Source organism: Ananas comosus, linkage group 8 (assembly GCF_001540865.1).
Source record: "Ananas comosus cultivar F153 linkage group 8, ASM154086v1, whole genome shotgun sequence".
In the NCBI taxonomy this organism is placed as follows: Eukaryota; Viridiplantae; Streptophyta; class Magnoliopsida; order Poales; family Bromeliaceae; genus Ananas; species Ananas comosus.
Window position 1 is genome coordinate 13,689,044 of NC_033628.1, and position 24,874 is coordinate 13,713,917.

At 37.5% G+C, this 24,874-nt stretch overlaps 4 protein-coding genes across 11 annotated transcripts; 2 read left to right on the forward strand and 2 right to left on the reverse strand.

Moving 5' to 3' along the window:
* On the forward strand, nt 1,687-7,090 carry LOC109714011 (probable methyltransferase PMT21). Of its 2 annotated transcripts, none has more exons than XM_020238383.1 (8): nt 1,687-1,918; nt 3,426-3,716; nt 3,964-4,112; nt 4,215-4,410; nt 4,974-5,184; nt 5,352-6,024; nt 6,333-6,410; nt 6,512-7,090. In XM_020238383.1, the coding sequence occupies exons 2-8, from the start codon at nt 3,447-3,449 to the stop codon at nt 6,729-6,731; spliced, it is 1,797 nt and encodes a 598-aa protein (XP_020093972.1). In that variant the 5' UTR covers nt 1,687-1,918; nt 3,426-3,446; the 3' UTR covers nt 6,732-7,090. The 2 variants fall into 2 exon arrangements, with proteins under 2 accessions (XP_020093972.1, XP_020093971.1); XM_020238382.1 differs by having other exon boundaries at nt 1,687-1,887.
* Nucleotides 9,428-17,622, forward strand: LOC109713927 (cyclin-dependent kinase F-4). Of its 6 annotated transcripts, none has more exons than XM_020238233.1 (20): nt 9,428-9,560; nt 11,163-11,412; nt 11,544-11,613; nt 11,717-11,797; nt 12,206-12,265; nt 12,339-12,417; nt 12,531-12,599; nt 12,682-12,771; nt 12,855-12,993; nt 13,454-13,556; nt 13,878-13,930; nt 14,026-14,092; nt 14,890-14,998; nt 15,596-15,661; nt 15,766-15,834; nt 16,313-16,379; nt 16,476-16,595; nt 16,742-16,773; nt 16,867-16,951; nt 17,105-17,622. In XM_020238233.1, exons 5-20 carry the CDS (start codon nt 12,258-12,260, stop codon nt 17,350-17,352), a joined length of 1,404 nt encoding a protein of 467 aa, XP_020093822.1. In that variant the 5' UTR covers nt 9,428-9,560; nt 11,163-11,412; nt 11,544-11,613; nt 11,717-11,797; nt 12,206-12,257; the 3' UTR covers nt 17,353-17,622. The 6 variants fall into 6 exon arrangements, with proteins under 6 accessions (XP_020093822.1, XP_020093819.1, XP_020093824.1 ...); XM_020238231.1 differs by adding an exon at nt 10,189-10,321 and having other exon boundaries at nt 9,438-9,560; nt 11,717-12,265; XM_020238232.1 differs by adding an exon at nt 10,953-11,023 and having other exon boundaries at nt 9,447-9,560; nt 11,717-12,265.
* Nucleotides 17,777-20,560, reverse strand: LOC109713928. Its single transcript, XM_020238236.1, has 5 exons — nt 20,054-20,560; nt 19,243-19,338; nt 19,126-19,174; nt 18,533-18,641; nt 17,777-17,968 (listed from the first exon to the last, which is right to left on the reverse strand). Exons 1-4 carry the CDS (start codon nt 20,414-20,416, stop codon nt 18,547-18,549), a joined length of 603 nt encoding a protein of 200 aa, XP_020093825.1. The 5' UTR covers nt 20,417-20,560; the 3' UTR covers nt 17,777-17,968; nt 18,533-18,546.
* LOC109713584 (syntaxin-43-like) lies at nt 21,010-24,816 on the reverse strand. Of its 2 annotated transcripts, XM_020237707.1 has the most exons (9): nt 24,513-24,816; nt 24,161-24,429; nt 23,327-23,603; nt 22,946-23,035; nt 22,789-22,866; nt 21,958-22,035; nt 21,801-21,866; nt 21,637-21,717; nt 21,010-21,526 (listed from the first exon to the last, which is right to left on the reverse strand). In XM_020237707.1, the coding sequence occupies exons 2-9, from the start codon at nt 24,367-24,369 to the stop codon at nt 21,419-21,421; spliced, it is 987 nt and encodes a 328-aa protein (XP_020093296.1). In that variant the 5' UTR covers nt 24,370-24,429; nt 24,513-24,816; the 3' UTR covers nt 21,010-21,418. The 2 variants fall into 2 exon arrangements, with proteins under 2 accessions (XP_020093296.1, XP_020093295.1); XM_020237706.1 differs by having other exon boundaries at nt 24,161-24,816.

The window sequence follows — 24,874 nt, forward strand, 5'->3', positions numbered from 1 at the left end:
TTTTAAAATAATTTGTCTGAATCAAGACAGTATATTAAAAAGATAGTACGACGTAACATATGTCATGCTCTAAATACTTGGAAAATTTTTTTTTTGTACAACAATCACACCATGTTAAATATATTTTTGGTGAGAGAAGTATAATAAAAACAAATTTTTATAAATTATAATAGGATAGGTAAATTTTAAAAAGGAATTGTAATTGATTAATACATGCCATATAGGATAATATGTGATTGGCATATTATAACTTTTTTTTTTTCCCAACTCGTGTTAGCAAAATGGGAAAGCCATCAGTTCATGCTCCTCGTTCATCACTAATCAGACGGCTCAGGATGTTTCACTGCACGTGCAACGCTTTCTACTTTTTACCATCAATAAATAAATTATTTAAAAAAACAAATTGTCCTTATAACTTGCGTAATATTAGGTGTAAATCCTACATGTACACAATTATTCAATAACTTCCATTTTTCACTTATTTTATTAATTAGTTTTTTAACTGTATTAGCTGTACTATTATTATTCCTGGTTGTACATGGAAAACTCTACACAGGAGTAACAATTACTTTTTTTAGTGGCTGCATCGTAGCGTGTTACTAAACTTGCACCATATGTAGTAGTACATGCATGTACATCCATTGATGATTCCTTTCTTGTGATGCAACTTCCACAGGGCCCCCTTTCACATGGAACACCCCCAATCATACCAAACGTACCACCCAACCACCACTATCCACAAAAAACGAAAACGAGCCCCACTGCCGCTCAATCTACTTTTCTTTTTTACAAATAAGGGCCTCAAATCTTGTTACTGAATAAGCGATCGTGTTTTATTTTAATTTATTGTGTGTATGAATCCTCGGATTAAAATAAACAGCAAACATATGTAAGTGATGTTTGATGGTAAATTCTTTTAATATATTTGGTCGTTGAGGAAAATTTTGCATTAACCGGTCAACAACTAATTATTTATTTGTCTTTGTATAAAGATAAAAATAATAATATGCAGATATATATCTTATTATGAAACTTTAATTTGGTAGAGAGAATTCTTCCTAGCTTTTGTAGAGACGAAGCAATATTTATAAATGAACACTTTTGCAAGTCGATCGTTTACAAGTTACATTAATATTGCTCCCTCATAATGTATTAGCACAATAACATTGTAAACATAGATTGCTTTATGTAAATATAGAATAGCATATCATCGTTAATAGGAGTATCATCGAACTATATTGAGGCCTCCTCAATTACAGAATATTTTTAGTCAAAATTTAAATATATTATTTATTTTTATAGTTTTAGTTGGTATATTTTATATAATTCTAAAAATCACGAAGTAAGTAGTTAGCTTTTGAAGAATTGCCGGCATACTTAAATTAAATAAATTTAAAAAAATTAAAAATTGTAAAAAATAAGTTATTTATACATTTTTTTTTTTCGCAAATAATAGAAAGAAACTCCGCCCGTGTAAAGCAGCAGCGGGCGAAGTGAATCGCCCGGTCACTAATGAACCGCACCCCTCTCTATTTCTCAGTCCTCCTCTAGTCTCACTACTGCTGCCACTCGCTCCACCGCCACGGCAGTAAAAGTTGAGCTTCGAGGAAAGAAGCCAAACTCAACACACATCCCCACACACGCATTGCGGGTCCCACTGTTTTCTCTCTTATAAAAGCCGAGCGATGAGAGAATAGAAAAGATTATTGGATCTGAAGACTCATTTCCTTTCCATTCTTTCCGTTTCCACTCCACTCCGCTCCAACGAAGATAAAGAGATTTCGCAACGAAGCTCTCTCTTCTCTCTCCATCAGATCTCTGATACGAAGAAGAGAATAATAACTAGCACAAGAGGGAGAGAGACAGAGAGAGAGAGACAGAGAGAGAGTGAGATCTATCTTCTATATCCCTTACTCCTGTACTCACCACTGCTTTAGATTTTTTTATTTTTTTTTAACCTCTCTTCACGTTGTATTTTTATGGATCTGGATTGAATCTGGGATGAAGGTTTAAGTAACTAAGTGGATGTATCGTTTGAGCGTCTTCTGTGTGAGTTTAATCCGCAATGGTGCTGGTTCCTTTTCTGTTCGCGTGATTTGATGAGTTCACTCCGCTGGGACGAAGATCTCCGTAAGATGGAAGTAACTCATAGAATTTCCATCAGGGAATTGGGTTTTGTGGGTCTTGTCTTGTGAAATCGCTGTTGCCTTTTGAAACGTTAGCTTAATCGCATCTTTTCCTGCATTTATGGCTTTAAATCGTTCAGAATTAGCCCTGGAAATTACTCTTCGTTGTCTCTCCGCAATGCTAGGGGAAGCTACAATTCTTCTTCAGATTCATGTTACTTTCTAAATTCGACATTAATCTACTGATTTTTGGTTTGGTGAGTCGATGAAAGATGCACATGCTATGCGCACATGCTATGAGCTTTTAGGAGAGTTTGGTACGAGAGATATTGGGTTTGGTCTTACTCTTGACTTAGGTGTTGTAAAGCAATACTGCAATGACTGCTAATTTTATTGGATTTAGTTTTCTCTTCATCAAAGTTAGTGCGCAATCGGTGTGAATGAGTAGTGGATCTATCCAAATTAAATCTTTCCTCATGCTATTGCTGGCTTCAGCCTTGTAATTTTTGTCTCTTATTTAAAGTTCACTTAGTTAAAAAGGAGATGATTATAATTTCTTTTACTGTTTTTTTCGGTTTATCTAGTCACAAGATTATTCAGAGTGTCATGGACCTTTTAATGATAGTTAGGTGAAGTGGACATTAGGTTTGGTCTTCCCTACATGCCTATACACTCATTCCTACTAGCCATATGATTGTCGTTATCAGAGGAATTGGGCAAGGATATAGGACCAACAAAGTCGGTATCGATGGTTATTGGACTTTTATTCTCAATTATACAGTGAGGAGGCTAGATTACATAAACTTTCATCCTATTACACAGCTGTGAACTCGACTATCTTGTGAGAACTGTCATTAAGTACCTGTAATCTCCACTATCGCATTATTTTGCTTGTAGAGAACTTTGAGAAAATTGTCAGGAAATTTCGTGCTACATGGTTTTTGTTTGTAGTAGACATTTTTGTCTGGTCCGTCCTTCGATATAGAAGGGGCTTTCTAATTAGATTTCCGTAATCAGTTGTAAGTATCATGTCACCGGTTAAATTTCAGGGGGGTATTATAGATTTTCCTTCTTTGTATATTGTTTCTGCTTAGGTGGTTTCTTTTGGTTAGCTTCATGAGGTCACTGGTTACTGCTTTGTTTTGCTATTCAGTGCTGCAACTTTTGTTTGCCTTGAAACCTTCTTTATTGAAGATCATTGTTTCTGTTACGTAAAAAAAAGAAAAAAAAAAAGAAGAGAGGAGGAGCTTCATCCTCGTTTCTGAACATGCTGTTAAACCAATCATATTTATCCTACAGGTATATCATTCATAACATACGATGAAGAGTAAAGACTCCAAGCCGGGGGCCTACCTTAATAAAAGTTCCAGAATCGTTCCGATGACTTTAATGTTTATTGTACTATGCGGATTTTCATTCTACCTCGGCGGGATCTATTGTTCTGAAAAGGACGGATTCTTGAAGAAGGATGTAACACCACAAGTTCAACCTCACAGGTCTACCTCAGTAGCTCCTCTTCAAATCAAGTCTGTCACATTCCCTGAGTGTAGCAGCGATTATCAAGATTACACACCATGTACAGACCCTAAGGTACTGTTTCTGATTTCGAATGACCCTTATAATAAGTATGCAATAGTAGTATACGTCACTTATTGCTTGCAAGCATTTTGGTTACCACTCATTGTGCTAAGATTTCACGTATGCAGCATTAGATTCTTATTATATGCACGGTTGGTTATAGTTAATTCGTCACTGAAGAAGTTGAAATATGATTATCAGAAATTAATGCAAAGTTTTATATGCTTGTTGAGCAAATTTCTTCCTTTTATCTTTTCAGAGGTGGAGGAAATATGGTAATTACAGGCTTACTTTCATGGAGCGTCATTGTCCACCAATGCTTGAAAGAAAAGAATGCTTAGTGCCTCCTCCTGATGGGTACAAGATACCAATCAGATGGCCAAATAGCAAAAATGAGTGTTGGTACAGGTACTTCTATGTTGCTCAAATTATCTTCTTCTTTTCCATTGAACTGCGCATCTACTATTTTCTGAAGTATTGAGATGCCCTCTCTTCGTATTTGTTTTTCAGGAATGTTCCCTATGATTGGATAAACAATGAGAAATCGAATCAGCACTGGCTGAGGAAAGAAGGCGAAAAGTTCATTTTCCCTGGTGGTGGTACTATGTTTCCAAATGGAGTTGGTGCCTATGTCGATCTGATGCAAAATCTAGTACCTGGAATGAAGGATGGGACCGTTCGAACTGCTATTGATACCGGATGCGGAGTGGGTTTTCAACTGTTGCTGAACTTAGTCTTAGTAGTTCCTTAGGATGTGCACTTTGTGTCAAGCTGCAGGGTAGCGTGCATGCAAATAGTCAAAGCTCACTATTTTATCACTTTAATTTTCCTTATCATTTTTTCAGTCATCTCCATCGATAAGTAAAATTTCTTCTCTTCCCTTCTCTCTTTCTCACAGATTGTAAAGTATGACCATTATGCATCAACTGTTTCACTGTTGGTTGGCTCCTAAGAATCATGTGTAGCTCTAAATTCTATTTGGCACTCTCTAGTGTGTATGTAGAGAGGCATACTCTTGAAATACTATTTCCTTTTTCAGCTGAGAACCGATAACCATGAAGTGCATGATTGATAAAGACAAAGAGCTTTAGCTTTATGGTGATAATAGTCGTTGCCAAGATGTATTTGGCGGTCATTAAATTTTGATCTCTGGCGGTTCTCCTAGGTTTGCAACTGTGTCTATGGATGCATTAGCATGACAAAAATATTCACGTGCTGTCCATAAATCCTTTTTTTTCCCCTAATGTTGTTAATTTTTTCTCTTTATAGGTAGCTAGCTGGGGGGGTGACCTGTTAGATCGTGGAATTTTGACTGTTTCTCTTGCCCCCAGAGACAATCATGAGGCTCAAGTTCAATTTGCACTTGAACGTGGCATTCCAGCAATTCTAGGCATTATCTCCACTCAGCGTCTTCCTTTCCCGTCAAGTTCATTTGATATGGCGCACTGCTCTAGATGTCTTATCCCGTGGACAGAATTTGGTAATTCCTTTTTTCTTTTCATCTCTCTTTAACTGTCCAAGATTTTTGAATGGTTCCGCAGTATTTGAGTGGTCATTCTATGTCTTGTGCAGTTATATTGATTTTTGAATGGCCGTGATCAATTTCCTTTTGAAGAAAGATTGTCTAACTTGAAGCTATTTTTCTAGGTGGAATTTACCTGCTAGAAATACACCGAATCCTACGGCCTGGTGGCTTTTGGGTGCTCTCTGGACCGCCAGTAAACTATGAAAACCGATGGCGTGGTTGGAACACCACAGCAGAAGAACAAAAGGCTGATTTCGACAAATTAAAAAAATTACTAACCAGCATGTGCTTCAAACTCTACACAAAAAAGGACGACATAGCGGTGTGGCAAAAAGCCACCGATAACAGCTGCTATGATAAGCTCACTCCCTCTTCTTACCCTCCAAAGTGTGATGACAGCTTGGATCCTGACTCTGCATGGTACACTCCAATGCGCTCTTGCTTAGCCATCCCAAATCCTAAATTCAAGAAATTGGCCGTAAAATCTACACCCAAATGGCCCGATCGGTTGCATATTGCTCCGGAGAGAGTTTCCGTGGTACCAGGTGGGAATTCTGGTGGATTTAAGCACGACGATAGTAAATGGAAGGTGCGGGTGAAACACTACAAGTCCTTGCTCCCTGCTCTTTGGAGTGATAAGATCCGAAATGTTATGGATATGAACACATTGTACGGAGGATTTGCAGCGGCACTCATCAAAGATCCTGTATGGGTTATGAATGTCGTCTCTTCATATGGATCGAATTCGCTCGGCGTGGTCTATGACAGGGGATTAATTGGGACCTACCATGATTGGTAAGCAATATATTTCAATACCATGCATTTTGGAAAGTTTCATGCCAAAGTTCGTAGCCTAGAAGCCTGGCAGTTTCCATGTTGCTAATATCTAAAACAGCAATACCTTTTTGTGCTATTAAAAATACTCATTTCAGTTCGTTAAGTTATATAGGATGGGATATATCTTAGTTGCTCAAGTCATACAAAATTGGACAATGTCATAACCTTTTATACAAGGCCTCATGACTAATTGAGAACTAGCACGTTAAAAATAATTGCGCTTGCTATAGTATTTCTGTCACTTATCTATGATCTTCTATCCTTAGGTGTGAGGCATTCTCAACGTACCCACGCACGTATGATCTCTTGCATCTCGATGGTTTGTTCACTGCTGAAAGTCACAGGTAAATTACGCGAACCCTGCTATCATCTATTGCTTCTTTGGCACAAATTTATGAATGTGCAACAAAGTAACACAAAACAACCCTGGATTGCATTTTGGCAGATGTGAGATGAAATATGTGCTCCTTGAGATGGATCGAATCCTACGTCCCAATGGCTATGCGATAATCCGTGAATCCAGCTACTTCATCGACTCTATAGCAACCATCGCCAAAGGAATGAGATGGGGTTGCCAGAAGCAAGACACCGAATACAATGTAGATAAGGAGAAATTGTTAATATGTCAGAAGAAGCTTTGGTATGCAAAGCACAGCGACCAATGAGAACGCAAGGCCCAACTATGAAGGTTTCTAGAATCCTCTCGAAGAAGTATAGGAGTCAAAGACTATTGGTATTCTTGGAATAGAGACATTCAATTTGGCAAAGGAAAACGGTTGCTCATAAACCCCACAATATTTTTCGTAAATTACAGGGTTCTTTTAGATTGTGGTTACATATATTCTTTACCGGATTACATCAGCAAGATGAAATTAATTTTGTTTTTATATGTTTTTGTGTAGTTTCAGTCGTATTTGTGGTCTCAATAAGTGAAGTATCACAGTTAAAGAGCAGGATGTATTTTTAGATAATATCAGGTGTTATTATTGATGTTATATATATCCGGCATAAGTTTTTTTTCTTTTGTCCTTTTCAAGCAAAAGTTGATTGTAAGCTTACAACGGAATCATCCAATGGCCTCTCAAAACTGAAAAATAGTTTTTTAAATCATAAGGCATATATGATTACAATCTTTGGATCAAGTGAGTTGTAGATTTAGCATCTCTCTCTCTCTCTCTCTCTCTCTCTCTCTCTCTGTGCTGGAGCAGGTGAGGGGTCAGCTGGAGGTTACAAAGAGTTTCGGTCTGATTATAGTAGCTAGTAGTTGGCTAGTCACGAAACTGCTAGTTTCATTTCTTAAAAATTATTATATAGTTAAATTTAATAATATCCTATTCTTTGTAAGAAAATATTATAACTGATTGAATTGATTTAAATTAAATAAGACAAAAATTTAAAAATGTGTTAATCAACAAAACTTCAGGATGTAAGCATGCACATTCCAAAGTAAAATGTATCTTCTACCCACACTTCATCAAAGATCATTAAGTTTTTAGTTTTTATTTGTCACATTAACCTTTTAATAAAAAATTACTTAATATATGGATTTTTGGAATGTACAAATAAAATTTTTTATTTATGAATAGCGTGGTCTAGGAAGCCTACAAACATTCTTATCTTCATCAAGTGAGTGGATCTAATAAGCTTGTGAACACCGTTTGGTACTTCGTTCGAGGAGACTTGCACATCCCACCAAAGAATAATAAACGCCGAGAACTCCTTTGTCCCCCCCCCNCCAAACACCGCCATGGAAAAAATAATAATAAAAAATAGTGCACCCTACTCCACTCCAAGGACCTCGGGTGGGGACTGGGGACCAGAGCGTCCGGTTCACTCACCGGTCGGCTTAATTTTATTCCGGTCGACATTATGAACCGGAAACGTGGCATCAGCGTGTCCGCCGCATCGCCAGCGCAGATGGATGGATCGCCGTCCGTTGGACCCCACACTTGCCACCTCTTTAGTTATCCAACCCCTCAATCAAGAACTAATAAATGAGTAGCAATGGATCCCCCTGTCCACAGAATAAGTGACAAAATACTTGTGGTTGATATTTAATATTTTAAATTTAAATTTTAATTAATTAATTTTTTAAATTAAATTTATTTTTTAAAAAAATAAATGAAACAGATAGTATACTATATTTCTCTTTTTCAGAAATAAAAGTAACAATGAAATCTCTCACTAGAAGACAAGTTTCTCTCACATTCCCAACCATCAAGTTCCCCATGAGCGCCGCAGCACTTTCACAATTTTATATAAAAATAATATTTGCATATTCAAAATTTGAATGTAAAATTTGGATTTATTTACTCACACAATTATGGATTATATATTGTTAAATTTTTAGTATTAAAAAAGTTTAAGAATATGATATGATTAGCATAAAAAAAACAAGTCTTTTGGATTGAGAGCATACAAAATTTAGTGGAGCTGTGGCAATTTAAATTTGCCTACAACTATTATATGTGTGAGAAAATTAAATTTTTTGTGCTATACATGTCGACATATTAAAGCTCCATAAAGCCTTTTTCTATTTTTAAGGATTCATTGTAAGCACTCTTTTACGCATATGAAAAAGATCCTCACCCTATAAAAGAGTAATGTAACGCGAATATTTAAAGTAGCTGATTTACCTTTTAGAGAGCTAATTAAGAGATTGGGAGTACAAATCGTTGTGCGTGAATTTCAAAAATTTTTTTTAAAAAATGAATGAAGCATTTAATATGCATTTTTCCTCTCTAAAAAAAAGGGCATTTGGTCCTCTCAAAAAAAGAAAAAAAAAAAGAAAAACAAGACCGAGTTTGAACTTCTCCCAAAATTAATAATTATCTGTTCACACGGATAACATTCATAAAGACCTTTACATATATAGGCACCTTTCATGAAGTCCTAAATATTCTATGTCCATTCTAACCACATGTTTCCATTCTAAATTTGACTAGCTATTTTTAGTTTTCCTGTTATAAAAATTATAATAATAAATTAGCTTCTTCCAAAAAAATTTAAAAAACCATAAGCAGATTTATTTTAATTTTTTTCTCATTTAATTTATACATCGCTTTTAGAATAAAATGCAAAATTGCACAGATTTACTAATCTAATATTTATAAACTTTTAGATCTCACCAAAGACAAATAAAAGTAATTTTCACGGAAAAAATAAGAAAAACTAAAAAACTTATATAAAAACATTGACATTAAAAGCTTTTTATTTTAAAATTATCCTAAAATCTAGGAATCTGCATTTCAATTATTAGTTTACTCACGAAGGTCCTAGTATAAGCTCGAAATAAGTCATTCTCTGGGGACTGGGGAGTCATGTAGCGAAATATATATATATATATATATATAGAAAAAAAGAAAATTCGCATCCACACTCTATTTTTCCGGGTGCGTCTATAAATACATCATAGCGCGGATCCAGTTGGGTCGCGAGACGGCCTTTGCCTGCGGTAGGGGAAGCCGACGGAGGTTATGCCCGAAGGCTAGGAGGTATCGTCATCCTCCGCTCCTTTTTTTTTTTGTTTTTTTTTGGTTAATTCTTTGTAATTATCGTTGTTATCTCCCTATTTAGATCTGTGGATCGTAATGATTTTTCCGGATCGGGGACTGGATCCATGGAAAAATTAGGGTTCCGATCTCGTGCGCTGATCCGCGGATCCCTAGGGTTTTGTCGTTGTCTTTCTTTTCCGGGAAATATGAGCTCTAGGGTTCCTGATCGATCCAATGTGGATGGATCTGATGTGAATTAGGGTTTCGTTTGATTTCTGTTTGAATTTTGGTGTTGAATCCGCTTTTATTTTTGGGGGCTTTCTTGGGCTTTTTGTGATCCCGATCTGTGATTTGTCGGTGATCAAGTAGGACGATCTCCCGATTACTTAGTTAATTAGTGGCAGGATATGGATCTTTCGTGGTCGTAATGCAGGAAAAATCGTACGATCGGATTTTTTGTGGCGATTCTTATTTAATCGCATCCAGTGATTGCTTTCGATGATATTACACATGGACTAGAGAAAGTATCGTGACATGTATCTGTTTTTGAGCGTAATAAGATGATGATCTTCTGATCGATATTTTGTGGAAATAATTTTTGAAAAGTGCATTATTGTTGCTTTAACAGAGACTAGCTGCATTTTGTACGATGGACCTGAAGAACTGTCTTGACCATAAGAAATGAGTCCATGACATGTTGACATTGGGCTTTCATCCTGTGGGCTGATGTGCTGATACCTTGGATTTAGCTTTGGTCCATGGTATATATGCTCATTTCAATGTGGATGGATCTGGATTCTGGACAAAATAGGCTTTCTGTTGGTTCAGCTTTTGAATCTTGATATTGAATCTGCAGCAACTTTTTCTTTTGAAGATATTTGAATCAAGGACTGTTTCCTGATTATTTGTTTAGCTGTCGTGCTATCTCTTCCGACTTCGGCGAGCTGAATTGGCCTGCCGAAGTCGGAACAAGGGGTTGTTTCCTTCGTTTAGAAGTGTGACAATATGGATCTTTCTTGGTTTCAATGGGAGAATGGTCATTTGATGGGATTTCTCGTGTGGATGTTCGAGTAGTTTGAAATGGAGTTCTTTGCAAAGATGTCGCCATGATGGCTCTAGCTACAGCTGATATCGGTTTTTCTTGATTATGCTAATAGCATGATTGGCTGAGGGCACTCTGTACGAAAATGATCTTATAATTGCATTATCTTGAAACACGGAATCCTTGTTTACAGGATATTATTTGCCATGGTATGGACGGAATTGTAGAAACTATTTTACCATTGATTGTTGACCATTGCAAAAACAAAAATAAATAGTTAGTGATAGCTGCTAACTGTATACATGACATTGGAGAAAGCTATTTTATATGACTCAAATACATTGTAGCAGCTCAGATTCTGATATAGAAGCGAAATAACTACATTGGTTGACAATCATTACCTTCAGCTCTCTCGGGAAAGGTTTGATTCTGATGTTCAAATGTAGTTATTATGGTTTCTCTTTTGTCACTGCTTGTTTGTGTGTCGTACACCCGTTGTCTCTCCGTAATGAGACTGTCAATGCTTGCTAACAGCTTTATCTCTTTACTTTCTTTGTTAGGCTGCAATCGTGTAGTGCAAAGCTTTTTCTTGAGAAATGGAGAAAGCACTTCTTTCATTGGTTTGCCTCCGCTGCCGATTTCTATTATCCCAGAAAAATCACGATCGGCATCTTTCAGCTTTTGGAGACTTCAGTCTTGTCCCTTTTGTCAACTATACTTAGTTTGCAGTTGCTGTTTCATGTCCACGAAGGACAGTCGAATGCAGCTTTGCTTTGAAGTCGGTGTTGGATCTATGTCACACTTTTACAAGTAACACGTCTTGTTATGTATTAAAATTTGTTATGGAATGTGTTATCTGATGTTGTGCTGATATTTTCATATCGTTTTTTTTTTTTTTTTTTTTTTTTTTTTTTTTTTTTTTTTTTTTTTTTTTTTTGCAGTGAAATTCCAACACAGCTTCTCTTTGGGGTTAAAATTCTAGTGCTAGACATCAAAGAATTAATCTGTGGGGTATGTTTGCTGTACTTTATGAAATGTAAATTATACAGCTGAGGAAAGCTTATGTTCTTTCTGCACAATTTTAACACTATACTTGGACTGCTTTGCTTAACAGGGTTAAGTATCTTCCGTCTGCAAGGCTCATTTTCTCCTAGTTAGTTGGAGAGAACTGTTTTCTCTAAATCCATTCAGATCGGTATATATTCGATGCGTTACTTTGGAATCTTTGGACAATGGAATGTGCTCTATAGCTCCTGAGATTGAGAATCGCTTGAATTTCTAGCGGTTGTGCAGGCAGTAAATATCTTGTGTTTGATCAGGCTGACTTATCTCTAATTGTACCTCTGTTAATTTGGAAAATAATTTGAGCTTCAGTCCAGATGGTATTACAAGATCTGGATTTATATAGAGCCGTCAGATTCCAGTGCTTCAGTTCGATTGGTTGCAAAATATGCTTTTGCAGGCTCAGGAGATAGACTCCTCAGGGGCATATTGCTGGTAGCAATATTGATTCCTGAAGCTTGTCCAAAATTTTCCTACAATAAGCAGAAGTTCCTTTTGTTAATCACAAAGAGATTTTCAGATTCTTCAAATCTCTATGTAGGAAGTATTTTGCTTTATAAGAATAAGGTGTACATCGGAGTTGCGGAATAAGGATGGACAGGTGAGATGCTTTGAATGATTTTTGTCTTGTGTGATTTATGACATTTTTCTCAAGTTGTTTCTTCTAATCACAGATACAAGGTAATTAAGGAAGTTGGAGATGGAACTTTTGGGAGTGTTTGGCGTGCTATAAATAAACAAACTGGCGAAGTGGTATGTTATTTGTGATGGTTTTCAATGAATATCATGCTTGTTGGCAGTAACTAGAAAATACATTTTCACTATGTTATTCAATCACATTTGAAGGAAATTCTTAATAATGGTAGGTTGCTATTAAGAAAATGAAGAGAAAGTATTTTTCTTGGGAGGAATGTGTTAATCTTCGTGAAGTGAAGGTGAGTAGATGGTTGAAATGGTTGACATTTTACTGTTACACTCGTCCAAGTCCTTTTTCTGAGTTTTATTTTTTGTGTGAAGTCGCTACGACGGATGAACCATCCAAACATTGTGAAACTCAAGGAGATCATAAGAGAGAACAATATATTATACATTGTATTTGAATACATGGTATGGTTTCATTATGTATTTGGAGTTAAATAATCAGTTCCTAGACTATCTGACAGCCTAAACTTCGTTTCTTAATTATTCAGGAGTGCAATCTTTACCAGCTTATGAAAGATAGAGGCAAGGTGTTTTCTGAGGTTGAAGTCCGTAATTGGTGCTTTCAGATATTTCAGGGCCTTGCTTACATGCACCAACGGGGCTATTTTCACCGTGACCTTAAGCCTGGTAACTGCTTCCTTAGTGTTGTAAATTTGTTGTTTGGGTAATAGTTTGCACTTCATGTTATATCTTATTATCTGTTTGGACTCGGATATTTGTCAATATCGTTTGAGGTTCCCATAATGGGTAAATTCCATGTGCTTTTTTTTTTTTTTAACTGACACCATCCTACAGTTGGCTGGTCTTTATGCTTTTGTTACTCTTTTTCATGACTAGTTGCATTCTTATCTCCTTTGGATGTTGTAAATAAAATCTGTACGACCTATACCTCTGATTTTGTGCTTTCAGTTTGTCACACTGCCCGATTGTTGGTTAGTAGCGATTTTCAATATTTATGCACCAACAAAATTTCAGTACTGGTTATAGGAAACCCTTGGTTATATTTTTAAACTATCTGATATTTAAGTATTGCCCATGACAATACTGCTTATGTTTACGAAAGTATTTTTTGCAAATTTTTCTTTAGAGAACTTGTTGGTTAGCAAGGAAGTCATAAAGATTGCAGACTTTGGACTTGCTCGGGAAGTTTCTTCAGATCCGCCGTACACAGAATATGTCTCGACACGGTGGTGAGTACACACTTTTGTCATCTTTTTATTCATTTCCAAATTTATTGAATTTTCATTTGCATAGAGATTTTATTGGCTTTAAGCTTTGTTTGACTCATTGGTCTTGTGAGGCTTTTAAGAATAGGAATCCCTAAATTGAAAGCTGTCATCTTTTTCCTTGTCTAGAACTGTTTCTGCCTAATTAGCAACAAAGAATGTAGACTACCATAACCGACCCCCTGTTCGGAAATTTGGCACAAATTTAGTTGTTGAGATTCTGTTGGCTAGTTGTAAAAGTTTTGGGAAAAGGCTTGAGATGATGATATGTTTGAAATCTTTCAGGTATCGAGCTCCTGAAGTCTTGCTTCAATCTTCCATTTATGACTCTGCTGTTGGTAAGTGATAATTAAATTTTGTGCTCAGTGGTAGGGTTAGACTAATGTACCAATCATTAGCATTTATGGTTATTATGTTTTGTGCCATGTTGCAGATATGTGGGCAATGGGTGCAATCATGGCTGAGCTGTTCACTCTCCGTCCTCTTTTTCCTGGTTCAAAGTACACACAAGACCACACCATTTTTTTTATAGCTAAATTAAATGCCCCTTTTCTTTTGTTTTGTGTGCCAATAAAGAAAAACTGACAATGAAAATTTCAGGCTTTGTATGATGTTGTTGCCATCTTTTTTATTTCAAAACAAAATGTAGTTGCTTATAATCTATACGCCTATGGGTTGTTTGGCTACAACAAACAAAGACTTAGTTGTTACTATTTTCACTTCTTTATTTTTTGAAGATGTTTTCAGCATCCGACCAGGTTGTGTTGGAACCCTAACAAACTATGACAAGAATAGGGAAGTCCTTCTCAAGCCCATTCAACTACATAAGATTTCTGCTTAATAAAAAAAAATGAAAAAATTACCAAACTTTCAAAGTTTGTTCATATACTGGGCTAGCTAATTGGTAGCGAAGCATGAGGAGCTAAAGCAAAACAAGATTAGTCCCAACAATTCCAGTAAAACCCTTGCGGTATACTTTTAGAAGTATAGCACCTTAGTTTTCTAGTTAGACGAAGTTTTTTTTTCCTTTTTTATTTTTCCATCTTTTTATTTTTTCCTTTTTTTTTATTTTTCCAAAATTGCAGTTGCTTATGTGTTACTTGATCTCATAGTTTGTGTGAGTTTCTTGTACATGCGCTAGCAACATCAGCATAGATAATCTGTGAATTGATATTGTTACTTTCCTAGGAGTGGGATTAGTGATTTATTGCTGATTATGCTACTTCTAATCCTGTCATGCTTTATTGTATTCCTGCAATGAGGATCTTATTTGTTGAATTGATATTTGTTCCTTCAGTGAAGTGGATGAGATTTACAAAATCTGCACTGTCATTGGAACTCCAGATGTAAATTCATGGACTAAAGGATTGCGACTTGCAGATGCCATGAAGTATCAGTTCCCACAGGTAATTATCGCCCCCGGATTTAGCATATTGGAATTTATAGTTTGTTGTAGGTATTTTTATTTTCAATAGCTAATTGATATAGATAAGTACATGTGATTGGGTTGTTTTGTGTTATCCTGGACTGCTTATCATGCATATATCTTGTTCATTGAGGATTGACATCTAGAGCCGGTATGTTTTTGAGCAATACAGATTGTCTCATGGCCATTTAGCACAAACAATTTTTTTATGAGAAAATATAGAAGGAAAATATTTGACTCCTGCTTGACACATACAATGAAAGAGAAACAGCTTGATATGGATGCCCAAATACCGCAGGCCTTCACTTCGAAAATTGTCTGTTTTCCAACTCAGCTGCCCAGCTTTGAGCCATTGAAATATTTGAAATTATATAGTACATTTAATATTTAAGTGCTAAAAAGTTTCTATGCATCGTCATTCTATGGTGTAAGAAATTATTACCAATGATTTTTAGTTTATGCTTTCTCCATTTGATGTGCAGTTATTAGCTGACTCTATTATATTCTATGGTGTAATTTCTTGTGTATTTATAATTGGAATTTTACAAAGTTGGTATGGATATTCATTTTAATGCAGTCTGATGGTACCGATCTTTCAGCACTAATCCCGTCTGCTAGTGTGAATGCAATTGACCTTATTTCGGTAAGTGGTATTATTGTGAATTCTGTTGAGGCCGTGCTATTCTTTTCATATGGAATATGAACCACGTTTACCCACCAATATTGATGCCTACATACATGTGGCAGTCACTTTGCTCCTGGGATCCCTGCAAGAGACCAAAAGCAGCAGAAGTCCTCCAGCATGCTTTCTTTCAGGTGGGATCTCATTACAATGTTCATCATCCCTTTTTTCATTTAAGATATTAACAAATATATACATCCAATATTATCTGATTACAGGTGTAACACTGCAAAATCTAAGTATTCATATATGCCCTTAAAAAGCTGATTTCTTACATATTTATATCCTTGTACATAAAAAAAAAATCCCCTACTTGAAAAACTAAATCAAATACAAAACAAACTTTTTCCCATGAGTTGGATGACCGTTCATCTTAAGAATGTATTTTGTTAGAAATGTATCTTCTAGTGGTAAATGATAAATTTCAGGTAGGATGTCTTGGGTTCTTTTTCGGAAAATTGACTTCAGTTGGTTCCAAATCTTGCTCTCAGAGAAGAACCCAAGAAAGAAAAAACAAATCTTAAATATTTCAGATAGATCTTTTTATCCTATTGTGGTTTGTCACTATCCTTTTCTTTTTCTTTGTTTTTGTCTTTTTCCTTGATTTGGCAGCCGTGTTTCTATGTTCCACCCTCCCTTCGTCCAAAAGTACCCGGAGTTCTTAGGACACCCCCATCTGGTTTGTTTTCTGTCCATCTTCCTTCTGATGTTTATTATTGATGAATGGACATTGAACACGCACATACCTTATTATGTTGTTGTTCATTTTATTTAGTGGGGCTAAAAGGAGCTTCGGAGCCAAAAAGTGGTCGAAGATATTCTACAGGAGCTCTGTCTGGATTGAAACCTGCTAGTGATTCTGTGACGCTGAAGTCAAATGGTTCTTCGAGGATAGGTAATTGTTTTGGAACTAAGGTGTTTTAGTTTCAAAATACTTAGTTTGCGATAGGTTATGCTAATGTGGCTTAATATATATATATATATATATATATATATATATATATATATATATATATATATATATATATATCTTCATTATAGGTGTGCAAAGGAAATTGGAGATGGAGCGTCAAGTAAGCTACACAAATTCTTTTTTCTCCTCTTTTTTTTTTTTTCTAATTTATTTATGTGGCTGATTGTATAAAACTTGTTTTTAACGTTTTAAGCTACAGGTTGCAGAGAAAAGTGACAAGACCATGAAAAAGGACACGAAGCAGTCTCGTCAAAAACCAGCAGCAAAAAACAACGCAGGCAAGTTTGTTGTTCTTCACAATTTTACCCCTCAATTCTTCATTTATGACACTCTTTAGTCCCACCTCTGCTCTCAGCTTTTAGTTGTTTGTCAGCATGACGAGTGAATTAAGGTCTAACATTTTGACGTTCATTTGGCTTTTGAGATAGCAGGATATTTGGGGAGAAGTTCGAGAAGAGTTGCTGATGTTCCTGTGGGAGCAACCTCCGGCACCGTTTCGAATATGACGGATAAGCTGTCACGGATGTCGCTGATCTCAGGCCCGCAGCAGAGTGTGAGGCAGGCACCACCACTGCCGTCATTGAAGGCTGGGGGCTGTTACAGCCAGGCCGACTTACTAGCGGGGACCAATGAGATGATCCCTTCTGGTAGAAGATACACTAGAAAGGTCGCCGGCTGAAGAGGGTAAAAAATGCCTTTTGCCTTAACTAGGTGATGTGATGTATGGGGTGGGTTACTTTACCGGTGGGTCATTTGATGCTTGCTAGTGTGCTTTTTGCCATTTGAGTGCTGGTTTGAGGTTGTTGATTACGCCTGCTTTCTTTTCACTAACAGCTGAATAAAACATGTGTTCACCATTCTTTTCGTTTTTTATTTTTGTCTTGTGTATTTATTGAAACTAGAATTGTGGTAAAAGCTGAAGAATTGATGAATCCTGATTACTTTCCCATTGACTTTGACTTGGTGACAATTACAGCGGCATCCTCCCGTCTGGTCCCATATGCAACGTGTTAAGGCTAGCTCATATATGACTGCATCGTACGTTCACAAATCAGCCAGCATAGTGACGACAACTAGTTGATGGTATTGACGACAACAAGCCAAAAAAAGAATACATCACTTTTGCAAATGCTATTATTCATGCTCTATCCAGCCCAAGCTGAGAGCAAACTCTTTATGGGTTACTTCTGGCAACTATGTATTCAGCAAAAATTAAAGCTAAAGAAAATAGTTTTGAAGCAACGGGCTCAAGTTCATTACGTAGATGGAGAGAATCCAATAGCTGGTCCCTGAAGCTAAAAATAACAAAACAATACAAAACAAAAGAAAACGCTTAATCAGCCAATATTATTGTCGCAAAAAATATGATGCCGTGCAAGTTTGAAATGCCATATATGGTGACAAGGAGTCCACGGAACTTCTATGTGCCTTTATCAGTGGGGAATGAACTATCAACTTCTTTAAAATTATACACTAGGAATTTAAGATTGTTGAAAAACAAAAATATCACACAACTGCTTACTTAATTTTCCCCAAATATGATCTTTGCCATATATACCTCAACGAAAGTTGCAAAGGATCGTGCTACCTTGCAATTGTTTTAAGCTAAGCATATCTAACTAGTGGTAGGTTTCCTCATTACGATTCCCAACCAGAAAACTAGATAAAATGTTTTTAATAACAAATAACCATCTAAAATATATTTCTAGCACACCGGCACAATAATATTTAAAGAAGAGAACATGGACAATGAACAGGAAATGCCTCTATTGCAAACGCCAAACATGTGTGCAGCGAATTTAAAAGATAGAAATAGCAAAATGCCTCATTATTCTTGAAACAAGCATGAAGGTACTTGCCTTAAATTGCCCGGCTAAACTGGAGTTGCAGGGATGTTATAACGGGTTCTCAAGCTATCAATTGCTTTCTCCATGGACTGTGAAAGCTCAGAAATGGACGCCTTGCACACTAATTGCTCAAATTAGAAATAAGGAAGTCAAAATAATGTGAAGAACACATTACTAAATAACAAAAGGCAGTCTTGTTCCTTTTTCGGTTGGAGTATAGTAATGAATCAGTAGAAATCAGGGTTAAGTTTCCTGTCTTTTAAATCTCCTTAGAAGTTCAAAAAGAAAAAAAATCCAAGTTCATACAGAGATCATCACAATCACTTAGTAGTTCTTGCTCTGATCTTTAACTAAAACGAAAGGTACAGTTCAAAGGTTCCTTCTGAACTGCAGATATTATAGTCCACTAAGCAGCCAAATAATCCAATAGTCCAAATAAACTCTAAAGTACTGTTACTTAGGAAAGCATTTTTTTCAGGACTGTAATACCATCGTAACTCAAAATGCTTCATAATTTCATTATCTGGTTACCGTGCTACTTGATGAAAAAAAAAAATTGCCAAGCACAAATAAGGGAACGAAGTTTCTGAGTTCATGTCCTATACCACGAGATGCAGTTGACTGTGCTTCTGCCATAAACTCCACATACGAGGCCTGAAAAGAAAGAAAACATGAGATTAAAATGAAAACAAAAGGAAGAATCACTGAGGGAAGCCCCTCACCTTTATGAGTTCTGAATTTTCCTTGATCCTATCGGACAACTTTTTGTACTCCTTGTCAACTTCCTCGGTAAGCTGCAAACAAGCCTGTGTTTGGATCTGCAGCAGAAAATAGATCTTACAAAGCGATCATAGAAAGCATGAAGAAGTATGGTCCAAAAATCCAAAAAAACTAGTAATGAAAGTATTAACAAGTTTGTTGTCATTCAGGTAGAGTATGTATGTTCTTCTATAATCTTCCTATCTCAGATAAGCCAGATAAATGAGAACAAATCTCCTACTAAAATTGTACTGCAAGTGGGAACTTACTGAGATCATGCTGGATCCGTTACAGTTTAATAGAGAGAGATATATCATTCATCTTCATTTATATAGACCAATCACAATTCCTCATGCAGCTAGGTGATGAATCAATAGGCGTACCCGTAATATAATGTCAGAGCACCCACATAATGGAGGATATTAAGTTAGAGGAGATCAGAGACTTCAAAAGTGAGGTCATATGCATCTATCATTAGACAGAGCACAATGTATCCAATTCCTCGAGCTAATCCCCCCTTAGAAGTTAAGCTGCAGATAATTTTAGACAAACTTGATCTAAATGCATCAAACATAGATTAAACAAGATTCCATCACAATCACTTCACAAAAGCACGTCCCGTAGCAAAATTAACAAGAAAAGCACAAATATAACTGAGAATTCGAGATGGCTCACGAACATAATTTCTGATCCGAGTCTTATATAGATCCATAACATCACAATCGCAGCCAAGCCAAATCGCGTGAATTAGAGAGCAGAGAGAAGCGAGATCACCTTGCATCGCTTGGAGATTCTGTTGTGGGACGCGTCGAACTCCTTGGTGATCGCTGAGTGGCACAGATCGAGCTCCCGCTTCACGGAATCCAAGCGGGATGCAGCGAGGCTCCTGAGATCGGCGATGGAGGCGAGAGTTTTGGGCGGAGTGGAGGGGAGGGAGCCGGGAGTTAGGGTTTTGCTGGACGTCACCTTCTTGTTGGAGGAGGCCGAGGCGAGGAAGGTGAGGTCGAAGGAGGAGGGGGCGTAGGGTTTGGAGGAGCGGTTGGGGGTGGGGGTGGAAGGGGTGGGGAGAGGGGACAGGAAGGGTTTCGCCCTCGATTTCGCCCTCGATGCGGTTGATGCCGCGGCTCTCTTCTTCATGGCGATTGAAGAGAAAGGAGAAGGAGAAGGAGAGGAAGAGGAAGAGGAAGTGTGATCGGTGAATGATTCGATTGCGCGCCTCGTTTTTTATAGTGGCGGGATCATGGTGAGATTATCAGCATTTGAATTTCAAACTTGTAGATGTCCTCGCTCGTTAGTCGTTAGGTTAAATTTTTGTTTCATCTGTCACGGCATTTTTTATGCGTATATGTTAGAGAGTCCGCATAGAGAAATTAATTGCTCCTTAAAGTCCAATCTCTTTCGTTCTTATGTTGCTGTGCTGAATATATTCTATCTTTCTGTTTTTCCTCGTGAGATGATTTTAACATTTCTTTTGTGAGATTATCAGAACAAATAAACTCCTCTTCTTTTTCTTCCCTTTTTTTTTTTTTTTTTCCTTCTTCGTGCGGAGGGTTTTGTGAATATTCAGGCTAACATACTCGAAAAGTTGCACCCTGCCGTGGCTTTTTTTCCTACTCGGGGCCCTATCACGCTAACAACATACGTAGAACTTAACCAGAACCCAAAACTGTTCCATAAGGATTCATTCATCATTAAATTAATGCATAATAATCCACACGTACAAAAAAATATTCATGCCACTGTTGATGGCAACTGATTACTCATATAGAACCTCCATCAAGCACCAAAGTTTGTTTACTATATGTAACAAAACTTCACGAAAGAAAGGCTGAAGGGTGACAAAGGAGAGAAATCCGGATCAAAGCACATATAAAACGACCGTTGAAAAGAGCAAAAAATATTAATGAAAAGATACAAAATTGGTGAACCCAATCGATACACGTGCAAAGAATACATAACACGCACGCAAAACATCTTGAAGAGCCAAAATCTTTCCTTGTACATGAATGGTTACAAAAGGGATTCACTAAATAAGGGGAGAAAAATGGTATTTAAATAAATCCTACTGTATAAGTTTGCCTGGAAAGAATGATCAGATGCATGACTCTTAATAGCGATTTCCATTACTTTTGGAGTGAATCAAAATAATATCTCCTTGAGGATTAGCAGGACCAGCATGACAAAACACATTATGACTAGTACCGTAGCACACGTAACCATCCCTCCTTTCTTCTGTGTCCTCTCCGCCTGTTTGATAAACCGGAGAACAGGGAAAAGGACATGGGCCTTAGAAATAAATAGATAAACTTCAACAAATGATAAGAGACATCTAAAGAAAACAATTTAGAGTGGGAAACCTTCTGTAACTGCTTATACCCCTCTTCGACCGTGGCAGCAACATTCTGTATATTATAATCTATCCGATCGATGATAGTTCCCTGGTAAAGAAGTTCTTAAGAATACCATGCCAATGCTTTAGGAACAAACAGCTTATTTCACTCAAATTAAATGTAATTGATACCTGGTCTATTACAAGGACAGATAGATCCTTCATAATCTGAGCAAGCTCATTCACCGATTCGACAATCTATATGCACAACATACGTGCTTAAGTTAGAATAGCTCTAAATGGCAGACACATAAATTGGCTGATAGACTGGGGATTGTATAATATTTACCTGTGTGATCTCTTTCTCTCTTTCTTTTGTAAACACCTCACTTTTTTTCAATTGAGACAACTGATGATCATCAAAACCCTGAAAAATGGACAAAGGAGCTACAGAGAATGAAATAGCTGGACAAACACAAATTAGATTTACAGATAGGTACTTCATATCAGTAATGGGTAAACATTGCTTGTGCCAAAAGAAGAGCAGATGCATGTAGTAAACAAAATGTAGTATGGCTTCCAACATTGAAAAATATTGACCACAAGTTAAAGCTAAGAATGTCTGGGCAACAAATCTAAATGTGCGCTAGCCGCATTAAAATCACCAACATGGCTATCTGTCCATGTGAGATTATGTATTTGAATAGAATTATGCATCGAATGCATGACAACAATGAAACTAAACTCAGGCATAATGTGCAACCTCAGTCACAGTTGCCCTACGTAGAATCTATCTGTCAATTTAATGCCGACCCAATCTACCGAATCATCAGTAGTAGAATGTCAGACTTGGTGACATTGATGATCGACATCAAATCTACTGAATCAACTGTAGTAGACTGCCAGGGGATAGAAAAAAAGAGCTCACCAAGTCTGGCGACTTGGTCAAATTAAAGAGCTGCTTATGTGGTTGGTGGTGTGGGGGTGTCTGGGTGGTTTGTGTCGGAGCTACCAATTTGCTAAGCAAAAGGTAAATATGTGGGGTAGAACAGGAAACCTGCTTCCTTCTAGTTCTATCCTCTACATAGGTTGTTTCCAAGCAACTAACATAGATGATGGAATAAACCTAAGCTAAGCAACTCAAATTGACCTTTTAAAACAATAGTTAACAAGACCATACCCCATCAGCAAAGTCATCGTCTTCAGAAGTAGATCGAGCTCCATTTATCTTTATCTCCAAGTCTACACCATCCTGGCCCTGAAAGTATGATGACAGATAGAGAACCAGAAGAAAGCAAGATGAGATCATGATTTTGACTAATCGAAATTCACAGTACCTCTTTTTGCTGCTGCAGCCGTTTTAAATAAGTAGACTGCTTCTTACGGAACTCCATTGACAGGTTTTGAAGATCAGTTGCAAGTGAACGCTGCAGGAGAAAATGTTCCTCTGTCATGCTGAAGACTAACAAAATACAATTATACCCAAAGAAACAAAAGATTGCTTAAAGCAGAAGCGCTCTTTGCGTTTGCTTCTGCTTGCTGACTCATCTCGATGAAAAGATAACTATTTTATTGCGTTTGATGCTGCTTGATTCTGCTTGCACAGGATGACAATGTACCTTCTAATTTTTAAATAGGATTTTCGGTCTGCAGAAATCGAGACACACTCTAGTTACATGGCAATGTATATTAAATTTACTATCACATTACATTAATACCTGAACATTTTTCCGAACATTTGAATCTTCACATGACACAGTGGAAGAGAGCTTCATTAATCTTTTCTCAGACTTCTTTAGTAGATCTGTTATTTCCCGAGTAAGCATCTCGATTGCACGTTGCTCCTTTTTTCCATCTCCAAAAGAAGGCATTAAAGCCTTTTCATGAACCTTTACTAACTCTACCAATTTTTTTCGTGCATTTTGTATATTTACAGATATTTCTTCCGATACATCTACCCAAGCTGGAGGTAGACCAATGGTAAGCGGACCTTTACTGAAACAAAGAGACCACACATTACACCGCAGGCAGGAACAAAACAATCAAACAGTTTCACAGTCAAACTACTGCAAATATCATGTTCTCCCTGCATATTTGTTCGCACTATGGTACCCAAACTACTGCAAACATCCCAAATTGAGTATGCGAAAGACAAAGCCAACGTTGAGGACCCAAAATTGTCTATACAACAATCTAGCAGGCAGAATATAACACTAACTCCAAAATGTCTCAGAATTGCAATTACGAGTATTAACCATATCAAAACTAAAATTAGACTCAGTACATATGAGACTGGCCAGCCACTTTTATATCTAATTATAGTAACCTGCCAATTTTATATTCAATCATAGTAATTAGTTGGCAAAGTAAAGCTCAATTTTCTCAGCTTCTTATTGAGGTAAGTATTTGCTTTCTTGGACCGGAAAAAAAAAAAAGGAAAAAACCCAAAATCCTCCAGTGGATCTCTGTCTCAAGAATTTCCAGTTTAACAACTAATACGAGCAAAACAACATCATCGTGAACAGGAGAAACGTAGAGAGAGCCATCCGCACCTCGAATTACCAGGATCTTCCGTGCTGAGAGGAGTATACGACCGATTCGGATGGAGAAGCGAGGTGCTCACCATCTCCACCGCCGCACCACCGCCCGAAGCCGACGTAGAAGGCCCCCGACGCGAAGAAGACGATGCCGACGGCACCCGAACGCTCCGGAGGGCGTCCCGATACTTCCGATACAACGGAGTCCGGTTCCTCGTCGCCATGGCACAAAGATCTCCACTACGCTACACACCTCTCTCAGATTCGCCAATGTGGCTCGCGATCTACACGACATTGACCGATCTAAGAGATCGGGAGCGAGAAGAGGGAGTAAAAGAGATGAATCGATCCAAATGGAGGACGAAACCTCTGGGGAACGAGCTCCGGCGATCCATCGCCGGATGAGGGAGGAGGAGGCGGCGGCGGATCCGAAGATTCCGGCCAGGTTACGGGGGGTGGGGGCGGAGATCCGGATCGGTATCCGCCGCGGAGAGAGGAGAGGTTGGTGTATGGAATGGGGTTTCTCTAGAGTGCGATGAGGAGGGAAATACTCTCGTAGGTGTTCGACTCGGGAGAGAGGTGGGGCTCGGGAGGGTACGTCGGCGATGGAATGCGACGATGAGATCTTCTTGTTCGTTGTAACCAGTACTTATGAGGTTGTTTTACTCGGTATGGTTTGTTACTGTTGTGTCGCTACGTACCAAGTTTTAGTTACGTTTTCGCTTCCTG